The following is a 12,495-nucleotide window of genomic DNA, read 5'->3' as shown; positions in this document are numbered from 1 at the left end:
AGGGCATCTTGGTTCTTTCCACAGAATGCACTTTTTTTAAGGTATAGAAGTCTTATTGATCTGCTCATTGCTTTTCGTTGTTATAGTTCAGAATTTGTTGATGTTCTTTTTCATACAAATGCTAACAGGGAGGTATTAAAAAGATTTTGATAATTCTGTGGTTTAGAAAAACACACCTGGGCACCTGAGCCTTCAACTCAGGTCATGATCCCAGGGTCCTGGGATTGAGTCACACATTGGGCTCCTTGCCTGCTTCTCCTTCTGCCCCTTCTCCTGCTCATGTGTGCACTCTCTCTTTCTCTCTCTCTCACACACACACAGACACACAAACACAGACACACACAGACACCCACAAATAAATAAAAATCTTTTTTAAAAAGGAAAAGAAAAAATACACCTTTCAAATCATATATTTTCTACTAACGGTTTTACTACTTGACCAAGGTAGTTAATCTTTCCTGTCTCTCAATATACTGTGATATGTTTTTCTTCCATTTTTTTCTTAGAATTTTTCTCCTTAGATTATAATTATTCCTTTATAGCTCTTCACCTCTTTGAAGTATCCATACACAAAGAGCCAGTTTTAGACATAGGCAGTAGTAGGAAATGTAAGGACTTAAAAAAACAACAACAACCAACCCTGCTATTATATAAACGTCTCTGTTATTTCACAAAACAAAGAACATTTTAACCCCAAAGGAAAGTTATTATCTTTGAATAGAGGTAAGTTTTAAATTAAATTCAGCTTATGAAATATACAATATTGTAATTGCTTTTCTCATGTTGTCTCAGAATGATATAAACTTTGCTGTGGAATTTCAGCAGTCCTCTAGTTTATTGGTTTATCATACTGCCTCTATACAATACACCTTACAATCAATGAGAAAGATCAAGAAGTCTTCCAAATTTGGGACCTTGTTTGACTTGCCCTAAATAAAATAGATTGAGACTATAGTCAAAATGAAATGTTTTGTGCTTTTTGTTGTCTATGTGTGTTTGTAGGGTCAATAACCTGGCAGGTTCCCATGTGGATATTCAGGATACCCATGCTACTTCCTTAAAGGGCCAAAAAATAAGACAAGACATGAAGTGGAATATGCATATGTCCAGATATCATGAGAGAGCTGTTTTTTCTAGATTGAATGAAATTGCTACTATTAAATTTAATACTGGGGTGAGCAAATTCACTAAGAATGTAAACCTAGTATGTTTGGCTTGGGTATAATATGTGTAATTTTTAAAATATTTGAACTTAAAAGATATTTGGAGTTTAGACATGGAAGATCAAGCCAGATAGAGACCAGTGTGTGTTACAGCCCCCAATAATTTTCTGATGCAGGAGAAATGAGTTCTGGATAAAGATCACAGATGCTACTTTCACCATTAATTCTCAGAATCACTTTGAAAAGTTCTCTTTTATTTCCCCTTTAAAGATTTTATTTATTTATTTGACAGAGATCAAAAAGGGGCAGAGAAGCAAAACAAATAGAGAGAAGGGGAAGCAGGCTCCCTGCTGAGCAGAGAGCCTGGTTCGGGGCTCAGTCCCAGGACTCTGAGATCATGACCTGAGCCAAAGGCAGACATTTAACCCACTGAGCCACCCAGGCACCCCTCAATTACTTTCTTATAAATTTCCCCTTTGTTCAGTTCTAAGACAAGACCCAAAATTATGACTGTTACAATCAGAAGATATTGGTTGACCGGACTAAGGGCATTTTCTCATGATCAACCATAGTTTGTATATCAAATCTTAACAAACTATAGTAGTTACATACAAATTTCATGGGGATATTTGCCTTTATTTTTTTTTAAGATTTTATTTATTTATTTGACAAAGATCACAAGTAGGCAGAGAAGCAGGCAGAGAGAGAGGGGGGAAGCAGGCTCCCTGCCAAGCAGAGAGCCCGATGTGGGGCTCGATCTCAGGACCCTGAGATCAACCTGAGCTGAAGGCAGAGGCTTTAACCACTGAGCCACCCAGGCGCCCCGGGGATATTTGCCTTTAAAACTGACAAATAGATTATTGTTTAATATCAAATAAAAGAAATACAATTTTGTTTTTTTGATCAGAAAGACTACAAGTATATTAATGAATAAAATAAACTTGATAAGATTTTCAATGTAGTTAGATCAGAAACTAGATATGAATCCTTTCCCTTAATACTTTACACAAATAAAATTTTATACCATGTTATTTATTTTTTTGGGTTAAAGGATATATTTGTATTATATGTGTGTATCTAGTGTGATAAAAATTTGGAGCATTTATATTAATGGGTTTCGCTATGAATTTCCTACTTGGGTCACTACCCATTGTAATGATATGTTTCTCTCCTCTTTTTAGTTTTCACTTTACTGCCAGCAATTTTATTCCATGTTTATAAAGAGAGCACTGTTCACTTGGCGCAATTGGAAGCTGATGTTGCTACAGATATTAGTAATTTTGGTTTTCACTACATATCTCTTAAGAACTGCATATTCGCATTATGACCTTCCCACGAGAGAACTGGACTTGAGTCAATATGGTCAAACAATTGTGCCTTACTCAGTTTCAGGGAATTCTGATTTGGCTCTGAATTTCATAAATAATCTTAAGATTTTTCTAAAGCGTAGCAATCAAGAACTTTGGGAAGTGCAAGGTAAGACCCATAGGGGAAAAAAAAGAGACTGCTGCTATATGAAGACCCATTTGTATTACTTGCAAAGAAGGAACTTAACTATGCTATTTAGCTACCCATTTCTTTCTTTTCCTACTAATTACCAGTATCTTAGAGGCAGCTAAATCAGAAGCAAGAAACAAAAAAGTACACTTCAAGACAACTGGCCACAAAAGTTAATAACTAATGGAGACATTTGGCTCTAGGTTGTCTTTCAGCTAATTGCATCATCTTTCAGAGGATGAGTTAAAGAGCCACAACATTGTGAGAAATTTGCACACAATTTTTTTTTGGTATTTTTTGGTATTATTTATTTATTTATTTTCAGCGTAACAGTACTCATTGTTTTTGCACCACACCCAGTGCTCCATGCAATACGTGCCCTCTCTATTACCTTCCACCTGGTTCCCCAACCTCCCACCTCCCACCCCTTCAAAACCCTCAGATTCTTTTTCAGAGTCCATAGTCTCTGATGGTTCATCTCCCCTTCCAATTTCCCTCAACTCCTTTCTCCTCTCCATCTCCCCATGTCCTCCATGTTCTTTGTTATGCTCCACAAATAAGTGAAACCATATGATACTTGACTCTCTCTGCTTGACTTATTTCGCTCAGCATAATCTCTTCCAGTCCCGTCCATGTTGCTACAAAAGTTGGGTATTCATCCTTTCTGATGGAGGCATAATACTCCATCGTGTATATGGACCACATCTTCCTTATCCATTCGTCTGTTGAAGGGCATCTTGGTTCTTTCCACAGTTTGGCGACAGTGGCCATCGCTGCTATAAACATTGGGGTACAGATGGCTCTTTTTTTCACTACATCTGTATCTTTGGGGTAAATACCTAGCAGTAGCACACAATTTTTATTCTGATCAAGATACAAAAATGTTTCTCTAGGCTCTCAAAGTGAAATGATTCCATGATCTGAAGTTTGCCCTTCTGTCTACTATGTTCATTTTTGAAAGGCAAAGGGCAGAATACTTAATAGATTGTCTCCTCAGAACTAATTTTTAGAGAGTAGTATAAATAGTTATATTTAATTTGTTCAATGCTTAGCTTTGGTAAAAACCATACTAAACACCTTCTCTGCATTATCTTTCTTAGTGATAAAAGCAACCCTTTTATGTAGCTTATTTGTATCTATTCCTTTGTAGAAAATTACTCAAAAACCTAGTGAATGGAAATTTTGAATCTTTTGGTATGATGGAATGAACTCCTTCTCTCACAAAAGCAACAAAGATAACTTCAAAAACGGTTTTATAAATCAGCTAATTAAGAACACTGGAAATTAACCAAAACACAGAACAAACTAAAGTGTGTCTATTCTAAAAACAGTTAACAAAACCAAAAGACAACTGACAGAATGGGAGAAGATATTTGCAAACGACATATCAGATAAAGGGCTAGTATCCAAAATCTATAAGGAACTTAGCAAACTCAACACCCAAAGAACAAACAATCCAATCAAGAAATGGGCAGAGGACATGAACAGACATTTCTGCAAAGAAGACATCCAGATGGCCAACAGACACATGAAAAAGTGCTCCACGTCACTTGGCATCAGGGAAATACAAATCAAAACCACAATGAGATATCACCTCACACCAGTCAGAATGGCTAAAATTAACAAGTCAGGAAATGACAGATGCTGGAGAGGATGTGGAGAAAGGGGAACCCTCCTCCACTGTTGGTGGGAATGCAAGCTGGTGCAACCACTCTGGAAAACAGCATGGAGTTTCCTCAAAATGTTGAAAATAGAACTACCCTATGACCCAGCAATTGCACTACTGGGTATTTACCCCAAAGATACAAACATAGTGATCCGAAGGGGCACGTGTACCCGAATGTTTATAGCAGCAATGTCTACAATAGCCAGACTATGGAAAGAACCTAGATGTCCATCAACAGATGAATGGATAAAGAAGATGTGGTATATATACACAATGGAATACTATGCAGCCATCAAAAGAAATGAAATCTTGCCATTTGCGACGACGTGGATGGAGCTAGAGCGTATCATGCTTAGTGAAATAAGTCAATCGGAGAAAGACAACTATCATATGATCTCCCTGATATGAGGACATGGAGAAGCAACATGGGGGGGTAGGGGGATAGGAGAAGAATAAATGAAACAAGATGGGATTGGGAGGGAGACAAACCATAAATGACTCTTAATCTCACAAAACAAACTGGGGGTTGCTGGGGGGAGGTGGGATTGGGAGAGGGGGAGCGGGCTATGGACATTGGGGAGGCGAGGCGAACCATAAGAGACTATGGACTCTGAAAAACAACCTGAGGGTTTTGAAGGGTCAGGGGTGGGAGGTTGGGGCAACCTGAGGGTTTTGAAGGGTCAGGGGTGGGAGGTTGGGGGAACAGGTGGTGGGTAATGGGGAGGGCACGTTTTGCATGGAGCACTGGGTGTTGTGCAAAAAGAATGAATACTGTTACGCTGAAAAAATAAATAAAATGGAAAAAAAATAAAAAAATAAAAACAAAAAACAAACAAAAAACAACCACAAGAACAACAACAAAACTACCAAACCTCTTTAAAAAGAGTAAGGTCTGTGGCATTTTAACTTAGAACTATTTCTATCACTCTCCTTCCTCAACTCAATGAAGTGGTAGCCACGAAAAGCCTTGAAGTTGATTGAAAGAGCTGATCTGTTTAGAGCGGTGTTAAAAGCCCCATCTCTAGAGCACTGTCAGTAATTTAACTAAAATAAGAAGTCCTGAAAAAAAAACTTCATTCCCAGGGAATTGTTCCTATTGGATTTGAATCAGGGCTCAGCTTTTTGGGAAAAAGCCCTATCCACAGAGCATTAATAAAAACAGTAACAGTCTGCTGGTAACATCATCACAGTTGACTAAGGCTGATTTTAGTTGAGCAACAAGAGCCTGGCCAAAAATTAACTTTGAAGGAATCCCTGGAGAGCTAGAGAACCAAAATGAACTTTTAAAAGTTCTGATATTCCTGAGGATATAGAAGGCTCAGAATGGTAGTGTGTATGACCAGAAATGACCTAGGAAAGAAGAGTCCAGTCAGAAAACTCTAATTTGATGTTGAGACCTGGTCAAGCAAGAAGTAAAAGTTGAGGCTGACTTGTAAACTGTCTTAAATTTGAAGTGTGCCTTTATACACAGATCCCTTTGGCAAACAATGGAGGACTTACTGGTTCTAGGCATTAAAAGAAATCTTTTAATTGATTACTAAATTAAACTGACCCAAGATGACTTCTAGGAACTTGTTTTAAAAAAAAAAAAAAGCCAGAATTTTTAAAGTCTGTCAGAGAAGTGAGTGACTGCACACTATACGGTACAGAATCGATAGAATTAGTCCACAAAAGTTACTAACCAAATGAGCAGCAACAAGTTAAAAAAAATAAAAGGCAATAACAGCAAACAAGAGATGGGAGTCATCAGAGTTTTTACATCAGAGTTGTTACACTACTTGTCTTAAATGTCCAGTTTCCACAACAATAATAACAGAGAAAGGAAAGAACTATGGGCTGAATTGTGTTCCTTCAAAATTCATAAATTGAAGTCCTACCCCCAGTATCTCAGAATGTGACTATATTTGGATATAGTTTCTTTAAAGAAGTAATCAAGTATAAGACTTACTGAGGGTAGGCCCTAATCCAGTATGATTGGTATCCTTATAACAGATGCAGATTAGGAACGGACATGCATACTCAGAAGAAAGACCATGTGAAGACACAGTGAAAAGAGGCCTTCAGACGAAACCAACCCTGCCAACACCTTGACTTGGACTTCTAGCCTCTAGAACTGAGGGCAAATAAATTTCTGTTATTTAAGCCACTCATTATGTGGTACTTTCTTATGGAAGTCCCAGAAAACTAATACACAAAGAAACAACCATATGACCCATGGTGGGGAAGGGTGCTAAAGCCACTAGCTTTCCTTGAGGGAGGCCAGGTGTTGAATTTAATAGACAAAGACTTTAAATCAGCTACTACAAATATTTTCAAAATACTAAAGGAAATATGTTTAAAGAATTAAAGAAAAGTATAGTCACTATATCTCCACAAAGAGAATATTTATAAATAATTTTTTAAAAAATAGTAGTTGAAAAGCATGACTGAGAGAAAAAAAAAAGTGGAGGAAAGATGGCAGAGTATGAGTACCCCATCCCACATTTTCAGCTAGACATTGTCCACAACCAAGTCAACGAACCAAGGAGCAATCCAAAGACTGACAGAACAAACTGCACAAGTAAATATAAAGAAGCTGCAACTGAAGGGTTAGAAAGATCGGAAAGGCAGAGGGAGGCTGCCTGCAACAGAAAGGGAGCTATATGGGCAGAGAAGTCAGAGAACCTCACAGCAGGGAGCTCACATGGGGAAGACTCCTCCCATAACATTGGGCTTTAAAAGCCAGAGGGGCTGAATTCCATAAGTTTATGAAAACAGTGGTCCTTGGAGTGGTACTTTAAAAGTCTGTTGACTAAGCACTGGGTGAGCTAGAAGGTTGAGTCATACCTTGGTCACCACCCTTAAAGAGATAGCAACCTGCATGAAGGGGCAACATAAAAATGTCAGTTTACATGGCATTTAATACTGATTTTGGAGTGTTGGAGAACTTAAAAAATGAAGGAACTGACAGGCACTGTTTTCTCCCCTGCCCTCCAGCATGAACACAGAGCCACCTGAAAGCATCAGGGGGCTGCAAAGACACTTGCTACCCTACCTGCTAGCAGTGCATCATACCCTGAGTTCTCCTGAAGACTAGTCTACTCCAAGCTTCCTAGCCTAAGCCCTGAGCTCAAGGTAAATTTTGTTAAAACCATACATGCACTCCAACCAGCTGCTGAGTACACAGCTGATGCAGCGTGCCATACACATCTGTAACAGTGCCCAGCCATGTGCCTCCAGCCACAGGCACATGCCACATACTTACAACTGCCAGAACTTGCCAGGTCCAGTCTTGCCCAACCTCAGCCCCAGCAGCCCTGGTATGCAGCCTCCAGCTGCCCTAGTGCTTCAGGAGATCCAGCATAGAACTAGTGGCCCAGCACTAATTTTCCTAATGCCATCTCTTTGCTCCCAAATTCCCCAGCTGGCATACCCCCTCAGAGCTGACCTCCTTGAAGCCCACTAACACCACAGAGAATAAGCACAGCCCATAGCAGGTAGAGAGTCCATGCTGATGACTGCACTGAAAGGAAAAGTGACTCAAACACAACAGTAGGGTGTAAGCAAAACACATAGATACATTTTTAAAGCGCTAGTTTCTGGTGAACAGAAGACACTGCACTGCAAGCCACTCCAGGACCTCTTCTTCATAAAGTGACTGATTTCAAGAGCAGAAGACACAGCTGACTTTCTTAACACAAAGAAAGAGACACAGATAGGCAGACAAAAGGAAGAGACAGAGAAATGTATCCCAAATGAAAGAATAGGACAAAGCCATAACCATAGATATAAATAAAACAGATATAAGTATCATGCCTCATAGAGAATTTAAAGCAATGATCATAAGGATACTCACTGGACTTGAGAAAAGACTGGAATAAAAAAATAATGAAATCTCGGGGCACCTGGGTGGCTCAGGGGGTTAAAGCCTCTGCCTTCAGCTCAGGTCATGATCTCAGGGTCCTGGGATTGGGCCCCACATCAGGCTCCCTGCTCAGTGGGGAGCCTACTTCCCCCCTCTTTCTTTCTGCCTGCCTCTCTGCCTACTTGTGATCTCTGTCTGTCAAATAAATAAAATCTTTAAAAAAAATAATGAAATCTTGACATTTGCAACAACATGGATGAAGCTAGTGTATAATGCTAAGTCAAATAAGTCAGAGAAAGAGAAATACCATGTGATTTCACTCATATATGGAATTTAAGAAAACGAATGAACTTAGGGGGAAAAAGGAAAACCAAGAAACAGACTCTTTTTTAAAAATTCAGTTTAATTAACGTATAGTGTATTAATAGTTTCAGAGATAGAGTTTAGTGGTTCATTGGTTTCATATAACACCCAGTGCTTATTCCATCAAGTGCCCTCCTTAATGTCCATCACCTAATTACCCTATACCTCTTCCCTCCTCCTCTCCAGCAATCCTGTTTGTTTCCTATAGTTAAGAATCTCTTATAGTTTGTCCCACTCTCTGTTTTCTTCTTATTTTCCCTTCCCCTGTGTTCATCCATTTTGTTTCTTAAGTTCCACATATGAGTGAAATCACACATGAGTGATATTTCTCTGACTGACTTATTTCACTTAGCATAACACTCTCTAGTTCCATCCACATTGCTGTAAATGGCAAGTTTTCATTCTTTTTAATGGCTGGGTAATAGTCCACATCTTCTTTATCCATTATCTGTCAGTGGACTTCTGGGATCTCAGGAGGCAGACTCTTTTTAACTGCAGAAAACAAAACTGGTGGTTACCAGAAGGGATGTGGGTAGGTGTATGGGTTAAATAAGTGGTGAAAATAGAGTGCTCTTGTTGTGATGAGCACCATCACATGTTGTATGGAAGTGCTAAATCACTGTACACCTAAAACTAGTATTACACTGTATGTTAACTAGCAGCAATTTAAATAAAAACTTTAAAAATTCAAATAACCCTTGTATGACCTTGAACTTACAGGGCAATCATCTGTTCAGTGAGAGAAATCTTTAGCTGTAAACTTCTCAGATTTAGTCAGGAATTGACACCAGTCACTGGACAAGGATTGTTGGCAAAATACTACTCATTAAACTTCCTAAACATAGAAAATTAAAAGATTTCTGATCACCTAAAGCACTAAACCCCAGCTGTAGCCAAGAAGTTTCAAGAGGCAGAGAAACACTGGAAGAAGTAAATCAGTTGGCCTATATAAACACTGACCTCGTTTTGGAGAAGAACAAAGACAATGTATATTTTCAGAAAAAAAGAGCATCCAAACCATGCAAGGTTTATTACAAAAGTAATGAGATAGCATCCACAGAATGCAAAATTCTGTAACAACCACACAGAAAGTGTACAGATGGGAGCTCAAGGTCTAGGAGAAATACATCCAGCTAGAACAAACCTCACCAAGTATTATACTTTGAAAGCAGCTGACCTAGAAGTTTTCATGAGGGATAACATACAAACCAACGATGTCTAACAGAAGGCTCCAGATCTGTTAAAGTAGCAGGTGGTTATCAATGCCATATGATGGTCCAGTTTAATTGACATGATAGCCTTGAGTCTTTGAAGTGAAAGAACATAGTTGAAGTGTAACAAATAACCCAGTCATGGTACATCTTTTTTTTTTTTTTTTTAGATTTTATTTATTTGACAGAGATCACAGGCAGGCAGAGAGGCAAGCAGAGAGAGAGGGGGATGCAGGCTCCCCGCTGAGCAGGGAGCCCAATGCGGGGCTCGATCCTAGGACCCTGAAATCATGACCTGAGCCGAAGGCAGAGGCTTTAACCCACTGAGCCACCCAGGCGCCCCCATATGGTACATCTTAAAAGCAGAATTCTCCTAGGCACTCAGTGAACACGTAAAAGGTTCCTGTCTTAACTGAGAAAATTGAAAACCTGATGATGGTTTGTTTAGCTCCCTTTTCTTTCCCCTCTTATGGAAAGAGGAACTGGGACTGTGATGAGCAGAATGGAGCAAAAAAGAAGAGAAGATGAAAAAGAGAAAAAACTTAAATGCATATATGTATACATACTCAGCCATGAACCATTCAGAGATGTGTGCTCACATTCTTTGTGCAACCACTGTTTTCATAGCCCTCTCAGGGCAGGCTTATTCTATCCACTGCTGACATATGTTCCATGTTTCCTCCCTATAATGTTCAATTGCTATCTCAACTGCTCTCTCCATAGTTCATTATTTTAACTTTTGGACAGCAAACATGTTTGGAAAGGAGGGATGTTTGGCTTTTTTTATTTGTGGAGCATAACAAATAACATGGAGGACATGGGGAGATGGAGAGGAGAAGGGAGCTGAGGGAAATTGGAAGGGGAGGTGAACCATGAGAGACTGTGGACTCTGAAAAACAACCTGAGGGTTTTGAAGGGGCAGGGTGGGAGGTAGGAGGAGCCAGGTGGTGGGTATTAGGGAGAGCACGTATTGCATGGAGCACTGGGTATGGTGCAAAAACAATGAATACTGTTATGCTGAAAAGAAATTTTTAAAAAATATATATAAAAAAGAAATATATAGCTTTCAACAAAAAAGAAAGAAAGAATTCTCAGCCAAGAATATTATACCAAGCACATTTCTCCCTCAAAATGAATATGGACATTCCCAGATAAACAAAGACCAGGTGAATTCATCACCATTAGATCTTCCTTATAAGAAATACTAAAGGGATTTCTTCATACTGAAACAGAAGGACACTAGACAGTAACTTCAACCTATACAAAGAAATAAGAGCTCTGGCAAAGATAGTTACATAAGTAAATATGAAAGAAGTATAAACATATATATTAACTCCTTTTTTCTAATTTATTTAAAAGACAATTACGTAAAATCGTTATAAAACTGTTAATGGGCTTATAATGTATAAAAGTATAACATGATAATAGCACAAAGGGGGGAAGAGGGAAGGGAAATATGTGGAGCAAATTTTTTGTACACTATCAGAAGTACATTGGTGTCTATCTGAGCTAGTTAAATTGGGATTTATTTTGTAATCCCCAGAACAACCACTGGGAAAATAAACTTTAAAAAAACAGTAAAACAACAACAAAGGAACTTAACTGGTACAGTACAAAATATGTTTGACATTAAATAGCAGTAGTAGGGAAATAACAAAAAAGAGGTATAAGATACGTAGCAATACTTTGGCTAATTGAACATAATTAAAAGAAAAAAGTGCAAAGGAAAGAAAGAAAATAGCAAAATGGCAGATATAAATCCTAGCATACAGTAATTACATTTAATGTAAATGGAGCAAACACTCCAATAAAAAGGCAGAACTTTTCAAACTGGAATTTTTAAAATCCAGCTTAGGTAAAATGGACACAATCCTATGGGGGAAAACACAAATCACCACAACTCATAATAGCACTAAAAATAATAAGACTGGAGGCTCCTGGGTGGCTCAGTTGGTGAAGCATCTACCTTCAGCTTTGGCCATGATCCCAGGGTCCTGTGATGAGGCCCCTTGTCAGGCCTGCTTCTCCTTCTCCCTCTGCCTCTCCTGCTCCCTTTGCCCCTCCGTCCCCACTCATTCTCTCTTTGTCTCTCAATCTCAAATAAATTAATAAATTCTTTTTTTTTAAAGAATAAGACTGAATATTATTAGGATAGCAATATTCTTTACAATAAATTTTAACAGACTTTTGTCTTAAAAATCGTCAGAATTCGGGATGCCTGGTGGCTCAGTTGATTAAGCATCTGCCTTCAGCTCAGGTCATGATCCCAGCGTCCCGGGATGGAGTCCCACATCGGGCTCCTTGCTCGGCAGGGAGCCTGATTCTCCCTCTGCCTCAGCGTGCCACTCTGTCTGCCTGTGCTCGCTCTCGCTCAGTTCTCTCTCTGACAAATAAATAAAATCTTTAAAAAAAAAATAGCCAGAATTCAACTTTGTGACTTACACATAAAATATACAAAAAGTACCACAATTTGTGGTTAAGGCAATGAAAAGACAGAAAAAAATTAGAATTACTCTCTCCAAAGTGATAAACTATAGATTCAGTGCAATTTTTTCTTTTTAATTATTTTTATTAACGTATAATGTATTATTTGCCCCAGGGGCATAGGTCTGTGAGTCATCAGGTTTACACATTTCATAGCACTCACCATAGCACATACCCTCCCCAATGTCCATAACCTTACCCCTCCACCCCTCCTTACACCCCCCCCACCCCTCAGCAACCTTCAGTTTGTTTTGTGAGATTAAGATC

General features: G+C 38.8%; 1 protein-coding gene across 1 annotated transcript in view; it reads left to right on the top strand.

Annotated features, from left to right (window-relative positions):
* Nucleotides 1-12,495, top strand: part of LOC123933607 (phospholipid-transporting ATPase ABCA3-like) — a 189,307-nt gene that overhangs the window by 103,838 nt on the left and 72,974 nt on the right. Inside the window, exons 17-18 of the mRNA XM_045992947.1 lie at nucleotides 1,003-1,174; nucleotides 2,345-2,639. Coding sequence (XP_045848903.1) covers nucleotides 1,003-1,174; nucleotides 2,345-2,639 — 467 coding nt within the window. The remainder of the gene's footprint in view (nucleotides 1-1,002; nucleotides 1,175-2,344; nucleotides 2,640-12,495) is intronic.

The sequence above is a fragment of the Meles meles genome, chromosome 21, assembly GCF_922984935.1.
Source record: "Meles meles chromosome 21, mMelMel3.1 paternal haplotype, whole genome shotgun sequence".
Lineage (NCBI taxonomy): Eukaryota > Metazoa > Chordata > Mammalia > Carnivora > Mustelidae > Meles > Meles meles.
Note: the sequence above shows the minus strand (reverse complement) of the source record. Positions and strands in the feature narration are given on the sequence as shown.